General features: G+C 37.3%; 1 protein-coding gene across 1 annotated transcript in view; it reads right to left on the bottom strand.

The window, feature by feature from the left end:
- MAP3K5 (mitogen-activated protein kinase kinase kinase 5) overlaps positions 1–22,827 on the bottom strand; it is a 228,669-nt gene that overhangs the window by 153,144 nt on the left and 52,698 nt on the right. Inside the window, exon 2 of the mRNA XM_061428082.1 lies at positions 11,964–12,103. Within this exon, the coding sequence (XP_061284066.1) occupies positions 11,964–12,103 (140 nt within the window). The remainder of the gene's footprint in view (positions 1–11,963; positions 12,104–22,827) is intronic.

The raw sequence follows: 22,827 nt of genomic DNA on the forward strand, positions 1-22,827 counted from the left end.
ATGCTGTTATGAACATGGGTGCATAACTATCTCTTTGAGATCATGCTTTCAATGCTCTGAGGTATATATATCCAAAGTGCAATTGCAGGGTCATATGAAAAAATTGCCATATTGTTAAAAATTGATGATTTTTAAAGGGGTAATTTAGTGATAATGTTACATATTTTGGTTTGTGCACCCACAGTTTCATGTTAGTCAGATCCCGATCTAGAAAATACTAGTTGCATTGAGGCAGAGGAAGAGTTTCAGCCACCAAATATGTAGGTAATATATTCAGTGAGATGACAAAGGATTAAGCCTGTGGATAGATTGCTGTAAAGAGCAGCTTATGAAACCAAATCCCACCTGGAAAGTGACATTTTAAGCAATGGTTACAGAGGAAAACACAACTAAATTTCTTGAATAAGGAATGATCTCACATAATCATTATGTTTCAACATAAGCTGTGTCACCACTAACTGGTATGCATATCAATCTCTAGACAGACATTTATTCTGCAATGGATAAAATGGGAATAAAGCCTATCTTAGTGCAGAAAGAATAATTCCAAATGCATGTGAGGCCTTCTAACCACAGTCAGAACATTAGAAAAAAATATTTGAAATTCAAATGACCAAAATATATTTAAGTTATCCTAAAGGATACATAGGGGCTTCCCTGGTGGCTCAGAGGTTAAAGCATCTGCCTCCAATGTGGGAAACCCAGGTTCAATCCCTGGGTTGGGAAGATTCCCTGGAGAAGGAAATGGCAACCCACTCCAGTACTCTTGCCTGGAGAATCCCATGGACAGAGGAGCCTGGTAAGCTACAGTCCATGGGGTCACAAAGAGTCGGACACGACTGAGAGACTTCAAAAGATACAGAAAGTAACAGACTATGACAATTTTTTTCATTAAAAACATTAGTTATGAAATATTTAAAGAATATCAAACTTAGTTTTACACTCCTTTAGCATAGCAAAGAAAACCACCAACACAAGAAAAAGGCAATCTAATAAATGGGAAAAGATAATTGCAAATATATCTAATAAGAGGTTAACATCCAAAATATGTAAAGAACACATACAACTCAATTTTTAAAAAATCAATTAAAAATGGACAGGAGATCTGAATAGACATTTTTAAAAAGAAGACATACACTTTTCAACAGGTATATAGAAGACGCTCAACATCACTAATTATCAGGCAAAGAAATCAAAACCACAATGAGATATCATCTCACATCTGTCAGAATGGCTATTATAAAAAGACAACAAACTGTTGTCAAGAATATGGAGAAAAGGGAACCCTCATGCATTGTTGGCAGGAATGTAAATTGGTGCAATCTCTGTGGAAACAGTATAAAGGTTCCTCAAAAAATTAAAAATAGAACTATCATTTTGTTGTTGTTCAGTCATCCAGTAGTATCCGACTCTTCACGACCCCATGGACTGCAGCATGCCAGGCTTCCCTGTCCCTCACCATCTCCCAGAGTTTGCCCAAGTTCATGTTCGTTTCATCAGTAATACCGTCCAACCATCTCATCCTCTGATGCACTCCTCTCCTTCTGCTGTCAGTGTTTCCCAGCATCAGGGACTTATCCAATGAGTCATCTGTTCGCATCAGATAACCAAAATATTGGAGCTTCAGCTTCAGCGTCAGTCCTTCCAGTGAATATTCAGGGTTGATCTCCCTTTAGATTGACTGGTTGGATCTCCTTGCTGTCCAAGGGACTTTCAGGAGTCTTCTTCAGCACCACAGTTTGAAGGCATCAATTCTGTGGTGTTCTGCCTTCTTTACAGTCCAGCTCTCACAACTGTATGTGACCACTGGGAAAACCATAGCCTTGACTATACGGACCTTTGTCATATACGATATGATCTAGCAAATGCACTTCTGAGTGTTTATTTAAAGAAAATGAAAACACTGACTTGAAGAGATATATGCACCCCCATTCACTGCAGCATTGTTTACACTAGCCAAGACATATAAGCAACCTAGATGTCTATCAATAGATGAATAGATAAAGATGTGCTACATACACACACAAACACGCACACAGGAATACTACTCAGCCATAAAAAGAATGAAATCGTGCCGTTTGCAACAACATAAATGGAACCAGAGAATATTTATGTTGAGTGAAGCAGTCAGACAGATAAAGACAACCTCCATATGATGTCACTTATATGTAGAATTAACAAACAAAAGAGGCAAACAAAACAAAATGGAAATAGACTCATAGATACAGAGAACTATAGTTGCTAAAGGGGAGGGATCTGTGAAGATAAGGAAAATTGGTGGAGGGGATAAAGTGGTACAAGTTTCCAATTATAAAATAAGTAAGTCATGCGGATATAGTATATAGCATAGGGAATAACAGGAATAAAGTACTTTGGCCACCTGACGCAAGGAGTCAACTCATTGAAAAAGGCCCTGACGCTGGGAAAGATTGAGGGGAGGAGGAGAAGCAGGGGGACAGAGGATGAGATGGTTGGATGGCATCACCGACTCAGCGGATATGAGTTTGAGCAAACTCTGGAAGATAGTGAAGGCCAGGGAAGCCTGGCATGCTGCAGTCCATGGGGTCACAAACAGTAAGACACGACTTAGTGACTGAACAACAACACAGGGAATAATATGGTCAATGACACTGTAATGTACTGTATACAGAGAGATGGTAGCTAGACTTGTGGTGATCATTACTATGTTATACACTTGAAATTAATAAATTATTGTAAGTTGATTATACTTCAATTTAAAAAATTAACAAAATTTTTCACACACCCATGGATATAACCACCCAGACTTAGAAATGCAATGTATTTATAGTTGAAGACTCCTTAATTCTATTCCACCTATCCTTCAGAGAAGTATTCATAATTTATTTATAATTCTCATATATACTTCTAACCTTTATTACATAAATGTATAAAGAGCATTGTCTTGCACGTGATTGCATTTTGTACAGATGGCATCATACTGTACTCATGCTTCTATACTTTGTTTTTTTCTCTTAACATTGCTTTTGAGATATACTAATAGTGGTACAGAAAGCTCTAGTAAATTCAATTTTAAGTGCTCTAAATATTCCATTAAATGACTAAATCAGAAAGTATTTATATTCATTCTTCTGTTGATAGATATTTACCAATTTCTGTGATGGGAGGATTACCACAAACAATGTTAACATAAGCTTTCTTGATTATATCACCTTATGCAAGCTAAAGACTTCTTTAAACAGAAATGATCTTTATTTTTCTCAAAAAATAAAAGAATCAGAACTTAACATTACAGATCAGTGCATTTTAAGAAAACTATCACAACTTACATATTTGAAAGAGTTAAATGAAAATGACAAACTGAGTAAGAAAATCTTTCTGTAACTTTCAAAAGTAAATTTAAAATGAAATTTTAGAGGATTTGATATGATTAATCTATTTTGAGTAATTTCCCTGTGTATCCAAACGTGCCTTTATTTAAGATTTTTTATTACTTTATTTTAAAAATTTTTATGAGGCATAATTGACATATAGCATTATATTAGTTTCAGGTGGGCCATATAATGGTTTGATATTTGTATACACTGCAAAATAATCATTTCAATACATATAGTTAACATCTGTCACTATAGATACTTACAAAATTGTTTTATCTTATAAGAACTTTTAAGGGCTACTTTCAAAAAATATTTTTTAAAAGAGAAAGAGATTAGTTGAGACTACTAATCTGGGCAGAAGAAATATCAGTGGAACTATAAATATTCCATTAAATGACTATACCAGAAAGTATTCATATTCATTCTTCTGTTGATGGATATTTACCAATTTCTCTGGGGGAGGGATTATCACAAACAAAGTTAACATAAACTTTCTTCATTATATCTCCATATGCAAGCCAAAGATGTTTTTTTTTTAACAGCACACATCTAGAGACAGAACTGCTGACTCTTGGTGATAAACTCAGTTGATGTTATAAGCTATTGCCAAATTGATCTTCAAAAGGTAGTGCCAACATACTCTTCTACCAGCAATGCATACACTTCCCATACTTCACAGCCCTGCCATTGGTATAATAAGGGCTTTTAACTGTTGACCATCTGATAGTGTGAATGATATTTCCTTGTTTTGTTTTGCTTTGCTTTTATATGAAGCATTATTTAAAAGTGAGTGGGGAGTGATCTAGGGAAAAGAGAGGGAGCTAAATAAGGGAGAAGGAGAAGGAGTCAAGATTTATAGCTGAGAGGTGTTGTTATAAAGGAATTTCTTTTTGTTTTTGTCTTCATTTATTTTTTACCTTTCTATTTTATATTGGGGTACAGTTGATTAGTGATAGTTTCAGGTGTGCAGCAAAGTGATTGAATTATACATATCTATTCTTTTTCTGCTCAATATTATGTAACAACTTAAACAGGAAAAGAATTAATAAATGAATTTCTGATGGGAGAAGAAATGGTTCATTAAAACAACTTCCTCACTCTACACAACAGCCATTCATTTCTCCCAAGCTCTTTCTGATGACAGATGGATTCCATGCTATTTGTCCCACAGCCTATCAGCCAATGGTTCCAGACCTACAGTCCCATTTACTGAGAGACCCCAAATAAAGATCTGATCATTTCTATAATGTACCAAATAAATCAGAAAACAATTGTTACAGCAGTTTCTGATTTTCAAACAAACGTAAACCTCAGCAGAGTCTCATTAATAGGCACATAAGATGTTTTCATGTTATCTATTTAAAGAAAATTGTGTTATTACTTTAAATAAGTTTTTTCCTATTTGCTAAGGAAAAAATATCAACTTCCCTTTCTCAAAGGGGAATGATGATCTTTCTGAAAAAAAAAAAAATTTCATTCTTGCTACAGTGAGAGAGTACTTGTAATTTAAAACTGATACAAATTCTATTGCAAATACATGATCTGATTAGAGTCTAAATATCCTTTCATTTGCATACTGAGATATAGATTTTTAAGTACTTGTATGGTTCCTATCTATCAGGAGCTTAAACTTAAAAAAAAAAAAAACTTTCCTGTGATTTCTTCCTAAGAATTTCCTGCCAAAGAGAAACAGTTCTTTTCAACAAGAACAGTAGATGGAAATAAAACTGGTGCAGGTGTACTTTCTAGATGTCCAAAGAACCAATTTGAGTGAAGCTAGATATGCAACAAGAATAGCATTCTCATTCTGTCTTGCCCTGTGAAAATAGGGAGATACTTCATTTTTATTTTATTTACCTAATCCATATATAAATACATTATTTATAAATATCTCTTATTTTGCCAATTTCACAGCAGCTTTCCTTTCTGTTGCTAGATGGTAGGGATAACAATTTCACTTATAACTACCTGCAACAGAAATAATTTTTAAAAATTAAACACACACACACACACACACACACACACACAGACCTTCCTCAGCAGCAGAACCCAAGGAACCCAGGGCTCAGAGGAGGTTGTTAGACTGAAGGAAAACACTTTCTACCCTAGAATTTTGTACTTTGCAACCAGATACTTGGGCCAGGTACAAACTAAATAAGAAAATAACAAAAGCTTACATTTAATGGAAGGAGGAAGACAAAAGAAGGGATGGATGTTACATGAGACAACTCAGGACGTATGGCTGATGGGTTTTTCTAAATGAATGCACTTAAGAATGTCTGCTATCCTTCTTTTTTTTTCTCTCTCTCTTTTTTTAAAATTTTATTTTATTTTTAAACTTTACAATATTGTATTAGTTTTGCCAAATATCGAAATGAATCCACCACAGGTATACATGTGTTCCCCATCCTGAACCCTCCTCCCACCTCCCTCCCCATACCATCCCTCTGGGTCATCCCAGTGCACCAGCCCCAAGCATCCAGTATTGTGCATCGAACCTGGACTGGCAACTCATTCCATATATGATATTATACGTATTTCAATGCCATTCTCCCAAATCATCCCACCCTCTCCCTCTCCCACAGAGTCCAAAAGACTGTTCTATACATCTGTGTCTCTTTTGCTATCTCGTACACAGGGTTATTGTTACCATCTTTTTAAATTCCATATATATGCGTTAGTATACTGTATTGGTGTTTTTCTTTCTGGCTTACTTCACTCTGTATAATAGGCTCCAGTTTAATCCACCTCATTAGAACTGATTCAAATGTATTCTTTTTAATGGCTGAGTAATAGTCCATTGTGTATATGTACCACGGCTTTCTTATCCATTCATCTGTTGATGGACATCTAGGTTGCTTCCATGTCCTGGCTATTATAAACAGTGCTGCGATGAACATTGGGGTACACATGTCTCTTTCAATTCTGGTTTCCTCAGGATGTATGCCCAGCAAAGTATAACTTTCCAAAACTGGACCAGGAAGAAATAGAAAATCTTAACAGACCCATCACAAGCACGGAAATTGAAAGTGTAATCAGAAATCTTCCAGCAAACAAAAGCCCAGGTCCAGACGGCTTCACAGCTGAATTCTACCAAAAATTTAGAGAAGAGCTAACACCTATCCTACTCAAACTCTTCCAGAAAATTGCAGAGGAAGGTAAACTTTCAAACTCATTCTATGAGGCCACCATCACCCTAATACCAAAACCTGACAAAGATCCCACAAAAAAAGAAAACTACAGGCCAATATCACTGATGAACATAGATGCAAAAATTCTTAACAAAATTCTAGCAATCAGAATCCAACAACACATTAAAAAGATCATACACCATGACCAAGTGGGCTTTATCCCAGGGATGCAAGGATTCTTCAATATCCGCAAATCAATCAATGTAATACACCACATTAACAAATTGAAAAATAAAAACCATATGATTATCTCAATAGATGCAGAGAAAGCCTTTGACAAAATTCAACATCCATTTATGATAAAAACTCTCCGGAAAGAAGGAATAGAAGGAACACAGCTCAACATAATAAAAGCTATATATGACAAACCCACAGCAAACATTATCCTCAATGGTGAAAAATTGAAAGCATTTCCTCTAAAGTCAGGAACAAGACAAGGGTGCCCACTTTCACCATTACTATTCAACATAGTTTTGGAAGTTTTGGCCACAGCAATCAGAGCAGAAAAAGAAATAAAAGGAATCCAAATTGGAAAAGAAGAAGTAAAACTCTCACTATTTGCAGATGACATGATCCTCTACATAGAAAACCCTAAAGACTCCACCAGAAAACTACTAGAACTAATCAATGATTATAGTAAAGTTGCAGGATATAAAATCAACACACAGAAATCCCTTGCATTCCTATACGCTAATAATGAGAAAACAGAAAGAGAACTTAAGGAAACAATTCCATTCACCGTTGCAACGGAAAGAATAAAATACTTAGGAATATATTTACCTAAAGAAACTAAAGACCTATATACAGAAAACTATAAAACACTGGTGAAAGAAATCAAAAAGGACACTAATAGAGGGAGAAATATACCATGTTCACGGATTGGAAGAATCAATATAGTGAAAATGAGTATACTACCCAAAGCAATTTATAGAGTCAATGCAATCCCTATCAAGCTACCAACGGTATTCTTCACAGAGCTAGAACAAATAATTTACAATTTGTATGGAAATTCAAAAAACCTCGAATAGCCAAAGCGATCTTGAGAAAGAAGAATGGAACTGGAGGAATCAACCTACCTGACTTCAGGCTCTACTACAAAGCCACAGTCATCAAGACAGTATGGTACTGGCACAAAGACAGAAATATAGATCAATGGAACAAAATAGAAAGCCCAGAGATAAATCCATGCACATATGGACACCTTATCTTTGACAAAGGAGGCAAGAATATACAATGGATTAAAGACAATCTCTTTAACAAGTGGTGCTGGGAAAACTGGTCAACCACTTGTAAAAGAATGAAACTAGAGCACTTTCTAACACCATACACAAAAATAAACTCAAATGGATTAAAGATCTAAACGTAAGACCAGAAACTATAAAACTCCTAGAGGAGAACATAGGCAAAACACTCTCCGACATACATCACAGCAGGATCCTCTATGACCCACCTCCCAGAATATTGGAAATAAAAGCAAAAATAAACAAATGGGACCTAATTAAACTTAAAAGCTTCTGCACAACAAAGGAAACTATAAGCAAGGTGAAAAGACAGCCTTCAGAATGGGAGAAAATTATAGCAAATGAAGCAACTGACAAACAACTAATCTCAAAAATATATAAGCAACTTCTACAGCTCAATTCCAGAAAAATAAATGACCCAATCAAAAAATGGGCCAAAGAACTAAATAGACATTTCTCCAAAGAAGACATACAGATGGCTAACAAACACATGAAAAGATGCTCAACATCACTCATTATCAGAGAAATGCAAATCAAAACCACTATGAGGTACCATTTCATGCCAGTCAGAATGGCTGCGATCCAAAAGTCTACAAGCAATAAATGCTGGAGAGGGTGTGGAGAAAAGGGAACCCTCTTACACTGTTGGTGGGAATGCAAACTAGTACAGCCACTATGGAGAACAGTGTGGAGATTCCTTAAAAAACTGGAAATAGTCTGCTATCCTTCTAACCAGAAGTAATTGGAGTCAAGTTTAGTGGTCAAGGGGGCCAGACTTTGGACTCAGGCAGACCTGGACCCAAATTTTCTACATCACCTTGGGCAAATGATTGATGTCAGAATCTCAGTTTGCAATCCTATAATTTGGTGATGGTATATACACCTCAAAACTCAGGAGACACAGGTTCAATCCCTGGGTCGGGGAGATTCCCTGTAGGAGAGCATGGCAACCTACTCCAGTATTCTTGCCTGGAGAATCCCATGGACAGAGGAGCCTGGTGGGCTACAGTCCATAAGGTTGCACCAAGTCAGACACGATAAAGTGACTTAGTGCACACATGCATATACCTCAAAGTGATGTTTTAAGAATTAATCCAGTCCCATCACTTCATGGCTAATAGAAGGGGAAAAAGTGGAAGCAGTGACAGATTTTATTTTCTTGGGCTCCAAAATCACTGCAGATGGTGACTGCAACCATGAAATTAAAAGACGCTTGCTTGCTCCTTGGAAGGAAAGCTATGATAAACCTAGACAGCATATTAAAAAGCAAAGACATCACTTTGCTGACAAAGGTCCGTCTAGTCAAAGCTATGGTTTTCGAGTAGTCATTCATGTATGGATGTGAGAGTTGGACCACAAAGAAGGGTAAGCACCAAGGAACTGATGCTTTTGAATTTTGGTGCTGGAGAAGACTCCTAAGTCCCTTGGATAGCAAGGAGATCAAACTAGTCGATCCTAAAGGAAATCAATCCTGGGGGACTGATTCTAAAGATGAAACTCCAATACTTTGGCCACCTGATGAGAACTGACTCATTGGAAAAGACAGTGCTGTTGGGTAAGACTGAATGTAAAAGGAGAAGAAGGCAAAAGATGATGAGATGGTTGAATGTCATCACTGACTCAACGGACATGAGTTTGAGCCAACTCTGGGAGATGGTAAAGGACAGGGAAGCCAGGCGTGCTGCAGTCCATGGGGTCACAAAAAATTGAACGTGACTTAGCAACTGAATAGCAATACAATAACAAAAGGGCTTAGTACCTAGCACATAGTAAGTGCTCAATAAAAAACAGCAATTATGTATTGTACACAAGAAATGAGCATATTTTAGATAGACAAGCCTCTTTAAAGAACTATTTTATTCAAATACCAATAACACTTTTATACAAAGGCTGGCTGAAAGCAATTAAATAAATCAGTTTATTTGTCCCACACAAAGTTCTGATAAGATTAGCTTTATCTCTTTCTCTCAAACGTAATTTTAAAAAATTTCCCTAGGAAAGAATGGGCATAAAATTAAATCACCAGATACCAGTAGGATAAGGATAAAAATACTGTAGAGTGAAAAATGTCCAACACAACACTGCCTGCTTAAAATGAATTTACTGCAAAGAAAATAGAACACAAAGAATAAAATAACCTCTTCATCAACTTGCTAATATAGGTTTCAGTTCAGTTCAGTTCAGTCGCTCAATCATGTCCGACTCTTCGTAACCCCATGAATAGCAGCATGCCAGGCCTGTCCATCACCAACTCCCCAAGTTCACCCAAACCCATGTCCATTGAGTCGGTGATGCCATCCAACCATCTCATCCTCTCTCATCCCCTTCTCCTCCTGCCCTCAATCTTTCCCAGCATCAGAGTCTTTTCCAATGAGTCAGCTCTTCACATCAGGTGGCCAAAGTATTGGAGTTTCAGCTTCAACATCAGTCCTTCCAATGAACACCCAGGACTGATCTCCTTTAGGATGGACTGGTTGATTTCCTTGCAGTCCAAGGGACTCTCAAGAGTCTTCTCCAACACCACAGTTCAAAAGCATCAATTCTTTGGCGCTCAGCTTTCTTCACAGTCCAACTCTCACATCCATACATGACTACTGGAAAAACCGTAGCCCTGACTAGATGGACCTTTGTTGGCAAAGTAATGTCTCTGCTTTTTAATATGCTGTCTAAGTTAGTCATAACTTTCCTTCCAAGGAGTAAGCGTCTTTTAATTTCATGGCTGCAATCACCATCTGCAGTGATTTTGGAGCCCCTAAAAATAAAGTCAGCCTCTGTTTCCCCATCTATTTGCCATGAAGTGATGGGACCAGATGCCATGATCTTCATTTTCTGAATGTTGAGCTTTAAGCCAACTTTTTCACTCCCCTTTTTCTCTTTCAAACAGTACTAAATCTCTTCATCAACCTGCTAATATTGGTTGCCAATACAGGTTGCAAAGAGTACTAAATCAAACTGTTTAATTAAAAATGCATCATCATGAAATGTATGGTACATTAATTAAAGGGGTAAATCTGGGGTAAGATTAAGTTTTTGCTGTTGTTTAGTTGCTAGGTAGGGGTTTCCTTAAAGAATTGCTCCAGGTGAAAAACAGATTAGACAGACAGGAAAAATCTCTTACAACTATTTCAGAGTATTCTGGGAAGGAATATCCAATCAATCCCCAGCACAATGGCCTGGCATGCAGAAAAGGTATTTGCTAAATGACACTGCATATTTTGTAGAGAAAGCCATACAAGCTTTAGATCCTCAGATAAAAGCAAAACATGACTACATTTTTTCCTTGGGTTTGGGGTTAGAGATCTTCATATACCAATTCTGAAGTGATTAGAAGTATGGTTCTGGGTTTCAGGACTCCACATCCCAAGGTTGGGTTTTTTTGAATTAATTTTTATTGTATTTTACCAAGGTTGGCTTGGATTTGGGAACCTGAAGTGATAAATGAGAAAAAGCCACAAAGAGCTAGACGCAAGTTTCACAAAGGAAATGATTGATTATGAGGTTTGGCATGAGTTACATGATGAACTGTTAGATGCTTTTCAAAGAATCATACAGTGTAAAATCATTTGGCGTTGCAAAAGCATTTTAGGCAATCCTCTTGAACGGAGAAAATACCCTCCTATAATTAAGTTCCTCTCATGGAGAGAATGCCATGAGACATGTTGAATTTTGTAGACAAATATGGTACGTTTTTCTTCCTCCTCTTCCCACTTTAACTGAAATCATATCCCAGTGACAGAAGATGGCAATTTTCTGGTGATAGAGAATTTGTACTCGGAGAACTTTCAGTAGACAGCATACTTCTAGTAGGTGATAGGTGTGCCCAAGGAAACTCCCAGTGGTGACACAGCATGAGGGCTGACCACACATTAGGTACTCTCTTCTTTCTCCAGTGTGTTCAGTGACAACTTCCTGTTCACAACCATCTCCTCAGCTGCAATTCCAACTGGAGCACAGAACTCAATACTAAGTTTTCCCACTAACTGTGTATCAGCAAATTTCCACACTGAATTACAGCTAAACCTCGCAATGTAACTAGTTACTGTTGCATAATTATTTGACTGACAATAACATCCTACCACAAACATATGCTACTTGATTTTTTTTTTCTGGATGATGGAGAGGTATCCCTAAAACTCTGGGGCCTAAAGTAAATATTTAGTAAACAAGTAAAGTACCTTCAGCGACTGCAGAGAGTCTGAATTAGTATCACAGTAGAGGATGATGTTGTTGGCCATGCTGAAACTTTCTCTCACTCCAAGGTGGTAAAATAAGGATGGTTGTCGGAAGGCATCACTCATCTCCACCACGGCGATATCTGCAAACAGAAAACAAAGTCCCCCAAATGATGACACCTAAATAATGCTCAGTAAGCACTTTTTTGTTTCAATAACTTAGTATTCAAAGAGGAAATGATAGGGATTTTCCCTCTTCATTTACCACTGAATTTTAAATTAGCAGTTCTATCGGAAGTGGTTTTACAAACTGCAGCAAAACTGCATTTTTGCTTTTTTTTTAAAAGAAAAGGATCATGTAATTACTGGAAACTAAGGAGAGTCTGCAATGGTGGAAAGTGGGGCTAATGCACTCTGTTAAATTTTAACACTGAAAACAAGCTAACTAACTTTCCAGAAGTAGATTCATGGGAAACAGCAGTTAAGTTATCAATGTAAAATGAAATTTTAAGAAGCAAACAGGTAAAATTATGACTCCATCCAGAGCTGAATTTTATAACAAATATCTAGCAAGTCCTTAGCAAGTATAATCAAGAAAAAGAGGAAGCAAAGGTATAGAAATTATGACTAAGAGAGAGAATACAACTATAGATACAAGTTCTTCCAGACTTCACAGATGACTAACACCAAGGTAGCATTAACTTGGTACCAAAATTTGGCAGTGTCACAAAAATAAAATTCAGATTAGTTTCAAATTCATTTATATATACAGACAGAAACATGAAAGAAAAATGAGCAAAATGTACCAAGCACTATATACTATAAGAACACTAGATCATGGATTTAAAGTTTATTTGGGGAATGCAAGGATGGCTCAGTGGAAAAAACTCATCAGTGTTCCCAAAGATTCCTTAGTACTTTATGTAAAATTTAGAATCCACTTTTCATTAAAAATAACTGCAAACTGAAAATATAAGGGCACATCTTTAAATTGAAAAATAATATATATTTCATAACAGCTTTGTACTTTCACAGGTATTCCCATGAAAATCAGGAAAAAGACAAGGCTGTTTTTTTTCTTACTACCAGTACAGTATCTGAAAATCCTAACTGATGCAATAAGATTTAATGAAGTACAGACATATAATTCTATAAAATAATTATCATTACTTGCAGATGTTATGATTACCAACCAAAAAACCACAATAGAATAAATTAAACAACTATTATATGTATTAATACAATTTAACAAGATGTCAAGGTGCAAAATTATGAAAATCAACAGCTTCCTTTAAAATCATAATAAGCTTCTGGAAAATACAATAAACAGATCCTACTCAAAATAAAAATATTAGCATACAACACATTTAACAAGTGATACTAATTTGTTTAAAATATGTGCAATATGTGATAGATGAAAGGTTAATATCTTTATTGTTATCTCTTATCTCTTTATCAGTTCAGTTTAGTTGAGTTGCTCAGTTGTGTACAACTCTTTGCGACCCCATGGACTGCAGCACGCCAGGCTTCCCTGTCCATCAACAACTCCCGGAGTTCACCCAAACTCGTCTCTATTGAGTCAGTGATGCCATCCAACCATCTCATCCTCTGTTGTCCCCTTCTCCCACCTTCAATCCCTCCCAGCAGCAGGGTCTTTTCAAATGAGTCAGCTCTTCACATCAGGTGGCCAAAGTATTGGAGTTTCAGCTTCAACATCAGTCCTTCCAATGAACACTCAGGACTGATCTCCTTTAGAATGGGCTGGTTGGATTTCCTTGCAGTCCAAGGGACTCTCAAGAGTCTTCTCCAACACCACAGTTCAAAAGCATCAATTTATCTCTTATTGGTCAATTTAAAACAAATAAGCAACCATAAAACATTACATTATAGAAAATTAGGCTCTGGACATAGGCAGGTAAAATCACAAAAGTGTAACTAAAATGGCAACATCACATATCAGATCAGATCAGATCAGTTGCTCAGTTGCGTCCGACTCTGCGACCCCATGAATCGCAGCACGCCAGGCCTCCCTGTCCATCACCAACTCCTGGAGTTCACTCAGACTCATGTCCATCAAGTCAATGATGCCATCCAGCCATCTCATCCTCTGTCATCCCCTTCTCCTCTTGCCTCCAATTCCTCCCAGCATCAGAGTCTTTTCAAATGAGTCAACTCTTCACATGAGGTGGACAAAGTACTGGAGTTTCAGCTTTAGCATCATTCCTTCCAAAGAAATCCCAGGGCTGATCTTCAGAATGGGCTGGTTAGATCTCCTTGCAGTCCAAGGGACTCTCAAGAGTCTTCTCCAATACCACAGTTCAAAAGCATCAATTCTTCAGCACTCAGCCTTCTTCACAGTTCAACTCTCACATCCATACATGACCACTGGAAAAACCATAGCCTTGACTAGATGAACCTTTGTTGGCAAAGTAATGTCTCTGCTTTTGAATATGCTATCTAGGTTGGTCATAACTTTCCTTCCAAGGAGTAAGTGTCTTTTAATTTCATGGCTGCAGTCACCATCTGCAGTGATTTTGGAGCCCCAAAAAGAAAGTCTGACACTGTTTCCACTGTTTCCCCATCTATTTCCCATGAAGTGACGGGACCGGATGCCATGATCTTCGTTTTCTGAATGTTGAGCTTTAAGCCAACTTTTTCACTCTCCACTTTCACCTTCAAGAGCCTTTTTAGTTCCTCTTTACTTTCTGCCATAAGGGTGGTGTCATCTGCATATCTGAGGTTATTGATATTTCTCCCGGCAATCTTGATTCCAGCTTGTGTTTCTTCCAGTCCAGCGTTTCTCATGATGTACTCTGCATAGAAGTTAAATAAACAGGGTGACAATATACAGCCTTGACGTACTCCTTTTCCTATTTGGAACCAGTCTGTTGTGCCAAGTACAGTTCTAACTGTTGCTTCCTGACCTGTATATAGGTTTCTCAAGAGGCAGGTCAGGTGGTCTGGTATTCCCATCTCTTTCAGAATTTCCCACAGTTTATTGTGATCCACACAGTCAAAGGCTTTGGCATAGTCAATAAAGCAGAAATAGATGTTTTTCTGGAACTCTCTTGCTTTTTCCATGATCCAGCGGATGTTGGCAATTTGATCTCTGGTTCCTCTGCCTTTTCTAAAACCAGCTTGAACATCAGGAAGTTCACGGTTCACATATTGCTGAAGCCTGGCTCGGAGAATTTTAAGCATCACATACAATTTTAAACATCACATATAAAACTATTCTATATCTCACTCCTAATAAATGAACACTAAACCAATACAAAGTTTTTTTTCCTATCAAGGGGCCAAAGATATTTCAAAATACCCAATGAAGATGCAGAGAAATGGTATTCTTATATGCTATGGGGAAGTGTAAACTCTTTAGGAGATCTTGAGTCCTTAAAATTATGCATATTCTTTGACTCAATAATTCCATTCCTAAGAATTTATCGTGAGAAAATTCCTATACATGTGGCAGATTTACTTGTAAGTATATCCACTGAAATATTATTTTTGCAGTAACATTGGAAAAATGCCTAAATATACATTATTAGAAAAATGACCACACATACACACACACACACACACTATATTTAGGAAAAAAGTAAAATATATACATTATAATGTATAGCATACACATTAAAACGTAATGTATACATTATCATCAATTTATTATTATATATATTCTATATGTATAGATGTACATGAATAAAAAAGTTTTGGAAAGTTGTACAGCAAAATGTAAACTGTGATAACAACTGTGTAATGGAATTATGACTTATCTTTTCCTCTTTATGCCTTCCATATCTTATACAATTTCTTTTATGAACACTGATTACTTTTGTAATTTAGGAACCCACCAAAATATAAAAACATTGAAGACCTGCATGCAATCAAAGTGCAACCCTTTTATAAAAGGAACACAGATCCTCAAGAGGTTGTTTGATTCAGCTGGCCTTATCTAATGAATATGAAATTAGAGTCTACATTCTGTGAAGGAGAAATAAATCAGATCAAATGAAAGCTAAAGACCCAGAAGATTTAGTGAGGTTATAAAAGGGGAGGGCAAGTCAAAGGAGCTTCAAAAGATACTTTTCAAGGCTAGCCATGACTTCAAGGCTCTCTAATAGAACTAGAGAGTTTTCTTCTGGGGTCCTTAACATTTCTACAACAAAAATCAACACATGAAAAAAATGAGTCACTGCACCCCACCCACGTGGCCCATCTGCCTCAGGCACCCACTCGGCTTCCTCCTCCCACAGATGCCAGCCACTCACAGTCAGCCACACAGCGTTAAAATCAAGAGACAGCATACAGTATGGCTGAGAGAAACGAAATGAAACAGCTGCTGATGAGAAAACAAACGAGCGATAGCAAAGAAAAATACTAAGTAGTGACAATAGAGGGGGGAAATGGGTTCTTTCTAGAGAACTGATTCGTGGAATTGTTGCTAAAATAAAGTAGAAATGCTGCAGAAGGCTTTTAGATTAAGAGAGAAATGAGACACGTAAAATAAATGGTACAAGTAGACTAAAATCCATTCATTAGATCTGAACATGGAAACAGGAACAGACCCCTGTGGGATGCAATATACAACATTAAAAATGTTTATTTGTGTAGGAATTTTAAAATACCATAAGACAGTATGATAACAGAGGAAGGCATTCTTCCTACTTCAAATTCAGTCAAGTGATTTGTTCTAATGTATTTGTATTTTTTTCTGAATATATTTTAAAAATTTCCATAGCATAATATTCACTCTTTCATCTTCTTTGATAACATGTTCAAAGCACGTGCCTTCCCCCCCTTTTTATTGTTGAGCTTGTTTTCTTAATGTGAGTTTTGTCTGTTTTTATATTGATATTTTTCCTTTGTCAGATATGTGATTCACAAATACTTTCTCCCTGTTTGCGATCTGCCTTTTCATTCTGTTAAGTGTCTTTAGGAGAGATGAAAATTTTAACTTTAAGCCCAATTTACCGATTTTTTCTACTGTGGATTGTGCTTTAGGTGTGGTATCTGAAAAAAATCTTTGCCTAACCCAAGTCACAAAAGTTTTCTCTTATGATTTTTATTGAAAGTGCTATACCTTTTATACCTTACATTGAAGCTTACAATCCATTTTGATTTTTTCTTCCAAAAATTTTTGGATGGTCTATTCTATTCCATTGATCTATGTATTTACTTTTTGCGAATACAGATGTTTCTCAACTTACAATGAGGTTATGTCCAGAAAAACCCATTGTAAGTTGAAAATACTGTAAATTTAAATACATTTAATACACTTAACCTACCAAACATCATAGTTTAGCCCAGCCTGCCTTCAATGTGCTCAGAACACTTATACTAGTCTATAGTTGGGCAAAATCATCTAATGCAAAGCCTATTTTATATTAAAGTGCTGAATATCTCATATAACTTATCAAATAGCGTACCGAAAGTGAAAATGGAATGCTGTATGGGTGCAGAATGGTTGTAAGTGTATCGGTTGTTTCTCCTCCTGATTGCCTGGCTGACTGAGAGCTTTGGTTCTCTGCCCAGCATCACAACTGAGAATGTATCACTAAGCTGGGAAAAGATCATAATTCAAAATTCAAAGTATGGGTTCTACTGAATGGGTATCATTTTTGCGCCATCAAAGTAAAAAAAAAAATCATAAACTGCACCATTGTAAGTCGGGGACCGTCTGTGCTATATACACTGTTTTGTCTGTGGTAGCTTCACGGAAGGTACTAGAATCAAGCAATGTGAGTTCTCCCACTCTTCTGTTTTCAAAATTGTTGTAGCTATTTTAGTTCTTCTATTTTCTTTCCTATATAGATTTTACAATCAACTGGTAATTAAAAGCTATCCACTGATAGCTAAAAAAATTTCTCCCAGAATTCTGACTAGGATTATGATGACGACAGGGCTTCCCAGGTGGCGCAAGTGGTAAAGAACCTGCCTGACAATGCAGGAGACATAAGAGACTTGGGTTGGGAAGATCCCCTGGAGTGGGCATGGCAACCTGCACCAGTATTCTTGTCTGGAGAACCCCATGGACACAGGAGCCTGTGGGCTACAGTCCATAGGGTTGCAAAGACTCAGACAGAACTGAAGAGACTGAGCATCCACTCATGATGACTATGGATCATTTCGGAGAGATCTAACATCTTAACAATACTGAGTGTTTCAATGCATGCCTAGGCATACCTCTCTACTTATTTAAGTCTTTGATTTTGTTCATCAATATTTTGTAATTTTCAATATACAGTTCCTATACATACTTTGTTAAATTATACCTAAATGTTTCATTTTGGGGTACTATCATAGCTGTACTCTTTTTAAAATTTCAAATCCCAATTTTTCATTGTAGTATATAAAACAATAGTAGATTTTTGTATACTGACCTTGTATCCTGAGACTTTACTAAATTAACTTATTAGTTCAAGAAGCATTTGGGGGGGGGGGCGCATGTGTTTTGGCATTTTCTACATGGACCATTATATCATCTATAACCAGAAATGGTTTTACTTCTTCCTTTCCAATCTGTATGTCTTTCATGGTTTTTGTTTTCTTGTTAGTTGTTTTTTGTTTTGCCTTATTATACTGGCTATGCCTTCCAGTTACACAGCATTTTTTACACAATAATATTTCATTATCTAATTAAAGAACATAGCTTATCATGACCTTCTGACTCTGATCCATATCTTTTCAAAAGTAATAAAATAAACAGGTGAAAATTATCTTCCTCATGAAACCATCCTAAGACATGCTAAGAATGCACAAGATGATATAATTATAACAAACTACACAAACACCTTGCTGTTGTTCAGTCACTAAGTCATACCCAACTCTTTGCAACCCCATGGACTCTTTGAACCCCTGGCAGCACGCCAGGATTCCCTGTCTTTCAGTATCTCCTGGAGTTTGCTCAAATTCATGTGCATTCAGTCAACACTGCCATCCACCCATCTCATCCTCTGTTGTCCCCTTCTCTTCCTGCCTTCAATCTTTCCCAGCATCAGGATCTTTTCCAATGAGTCAGCTCTCTGCATCAGGTGACCAAAATAACAAACACTTGCTATGCTATGTTATGCTAAGTCACTTCAGTTGTGTCCGACTCTGTGTGACCCCATAGACGGCAGCCATCAGGCTCCCCCGTCCCTGGGATTCTCCAGGCAAGAACACTGGAGTGGGTTGCCATTTCCTTCTCCCATGTATGAAAGTGAAAAATGCAAGTGAAGTCGCTCAGTCGTGTCCAACTCTTCTCGACCCCATGGACTGCAGCCTACCAGGCTCCTCCATCCATGGGATTTTCCAGGCAAAAGTACTGGAGTGGGGTGCCATTGCCTTCTCCGAATAAACACTTGATACTCTACAATTCTTGAGACCCACTTATATGAGGTACAATTTATCCATTTTATTTTACAAACATGTATTTAGTAAGTACACGTGTCAGACATCATATGCTTTTCAAGTACTAAATTACTTAATCTTCATAATCTCCCTTTTGTGGTAGGTAATGTTATTGTTTCAGGACACTGAGGTAGAGAAGATAAAAACAATCGGCCCCAAATCAGTCTGAAAATGCTAGCATCACGATTCAAAACCAAGCAATCTGGCTGGAAAATCCATGCCCTTAATTCTTAAATGAGCCACATGCTACATTTATGGGATATGGAAGTTCCAAAGATCAGGACATGAATGGAAAGCAAAACTAGATCTGGAGACTGATACATATACTCTTGTAGTATATTTCATGAGTAAATGCACTTAATAATTGTCTAATTGAGTTTCTATGGTAATATTGTGAGTAAAACTGCCACATTTCACATTTCAAAATTTAAGGCTAAGTCAGTCATTTAAAAATGTGCCTCTTACAACTTTACATGAGGTATAGTTTCTTTCCTTGTTCCAATTCAATTAATGCTAAATGGAGCATCTAATTAGGTTTGCCAGGAGTTTATTAAAGCATAATACATTTCTAGGACAATCACACAAAACTGTTGTGCCTAATTGCATTTCAGTCAGCAAATGGCAGTGGTTCATGGTCTTTGTTACTTTTTTTATTCAATTTTTCCATGATAATACCATATCTGTTAGTTAAATATCTCACAAGAGCTGCCTCTGCTTGTAAAACGCAGCACTGAAGGAAAGACATTAATGTTTACTTTTTATCTATTCAGTTTTTTTCCTTGACCTCAGGATGACTGATGAAAAAGCAAGAGCCCAGTAGTGATTCAGCTTATTCTATAGTCTACAAGGTGCTCTAACATTCCATAATCACTGGAAACTTCCCAAGTTATCACACAGAACTACCCATCCAGTCATGATGGGTTAATCCCTGCAGTGATCCATTAATTCCAATTTAATTAAACAAATGTCCTGAATATCTATTATATAAAAGTTTCCTCGGTGGGATGGATGACAGACATCTATGTGGGTGAGGCATTAGCTGTTAATGGAGTCAGAAAGTGGAGTGCATAGGAAAAACTGCAGCCCAGGCACATCAAAGGCATTACGGAGGAAGCCAAGGAAAGGAAGGGTACTGGGCTTGGTTGAGAAGTTCAGAAAATCAAAACAGAAAACTAAGTAGAGGACTTCCCTGGTGGTTCAACGGCTAAAACTCCATTCTCTCAATGCAGGGGGACAGGGTTCGATCCCTGGTCAAAGAACTAGATCCCATGTGACACAACTAAGAGTTAATGTGCCACAACTAAACAATCTCACATGCCAAAACTAAGACCTGGCACAGCTAAAACAGAAAACACCAACATCAATCCCAGTAGGATCCTCAGTGGGTGAACCAAGAGAGAGTCTCTAAAGAGCAGACACTAACCCCCAAATGATCATCCCTTCCTAATTCTTCAGGGAACCATCATCTGCATTCCATAGATTTTTCTTTCATGAATGAATAAGGGCTACCTGCAAGTGATCTACAACATGAAAATTACTAAAATGTTACTCAGAGCCTAAAGGTAGTGCCCCAGTAGAGTCTCCTGAAGGTTCTAAGTTAGTCTTCTAAAGTCTGGTAGGGATACAATGTTGAGAGATTGCAAAACTCCTTCTGTACAACTGAAACTGTTGAGATTTTCAGGTAGGATAGAAGAATAATCCATCATCATTGTTGTTTTGAATGGGTCATGGTTTGGAAATTCCTGTTATAAATTACTACACATTTAGTTTCATCAGCATCCTTTTATTTTCTTGTATGGTGTTTGGTTAACTCTACAGTGTATAATGATACATATCTGTATCAACAATAGATTTTGGCCCACAATTTCCTCATCCCTAAACTACAATAAATATATGTATAGTGATTCAAACATGAATCATTCATATATTGCTCAAGCAAATGTATACATAATCTCCCCACTCCAGCACTAATTTGCTTATTTGATTATTATACTGAGGTATCGCGGGTTTTTTGAACCTGAAAAGTGAAGCCCTCAAAGTAAGTGACCTGAGGGACATTGTGCACTTCCAGAGGGTGATCTTTCAAAAATGCTGAGAATCATGGCACCTACCAAAGGAAGGGCAGGGAGGGTGGGAGGGGGCGGGGAGAGGAAAAGGGAGAAGCCTGCAGAGGAAGAAAGAAACAGCAGAGAAAGGGAGGAAGGAGGAGAAGAGAAACAGGAAAAGAAGGAGGGAGCAGAACCAAACCAAATTGGTGGTATAAGAACTAAAGCCCCCTTACCCAGGCAATGGCTGCTAGAGTTCAGTTCATGATGGGCCAGCTTCAGAGAACGTGAGGGGGAAAAGCACACATCTGCAGACTGGCGGGACCTGGAATCACAGCTCTCTGTTAGGAGGAGATGCTGCCTCAGAAAAGCACACCACAGACCTGAAAGCTGGAAGGGAAGCCTCCTCATCTCCCATGGTCTTGAGAGGAGTCATGAATATGCAAAACGCAAGTAAGCTGAGTCGTGATTTCCAGTGTCTGCATCCTAATTAGGTTTCTGGCTGGATAACATTAGACACCTTAAATTCTCCAAGCTTTGGTGTCCTTAACTGTAAATTGAGGATAATAACACAGGTATTTACCACACAAAGCTGTTGTGTGGGTTACGTGTACACCAGGCACAGGAAACTCTTAATACATGGCCATTATATGGAGCCACTATAGGAATCGTTCATCGGAAGCCCTTTGAGCAATTTATCATAAAAATGTTTTTGAAGACAATGTGAATAGATAACTCAATACCAGCTGGTGAAACTTCAGGTAAATAATTACTCATAGAAATGATGTTGAAATCAAATTATGAGGCATAGAAAGTCAACATAAGGAATGTTGACTTGATTTTTATAATCAATGGTGATCCATCCATGTCCATGAGTTTTGAGAAGTGGTGCAGCAGGATCAAAGTTCGTAAGGATAAACCTAGAATTTTTAGATGGATGAGTATCAAAAGAGACTATAAGGTGGGAGACAAGTTAAGGAGTCATTCAAGGGACAGTGTACCCCCAAACTGATGTAGAGAGAACATGGTGGGCAATCATGGTGGAAGGGAAGCTTTTGAGATTTGGTGGACGCAGGATAATCAAAGAAAGAATTAAAAGTGATTCTGTTTCAAACTTGAATGGTTAAGACTGATGACTTGTCATTAACATGACAATTAACATGACAAATGACAAGGGGAGAGCCACTTTTCTGGCAGTAACTTATCTTTAAACTGGAACAGACTAAACACTGTGTTTGTATGTGTGTGTGTGTGTGTAATTGATAGCTGTCATTTTATATCTAAGCACTAAGATCAGAATCAGACTGAGAGATTTCAAGAGTCAGAATGATGAGGGATAGTTAAAGTAGAACTGTAGATGAGATTGTCAACTTAGTACAGAACGAAATGACAAGGCATCTTCGACTCAGGAAATCCATTCCTCATTATAT

This window comes from Bos javanicus, chromosome 9 (assembly GCF_032452875.1).
Source record: "Bos javanicus breed banteng chromosome 9, ARS-OSU_banteng_1.0, whole genome shotgun sequence".
Taxonomy (NCBI): domain Eukaryota; kingdom Metazoa; phylum Chordata; class Mammalia; order Artiodactyla; family Bovidae; genus Bos; species Bos javanicus.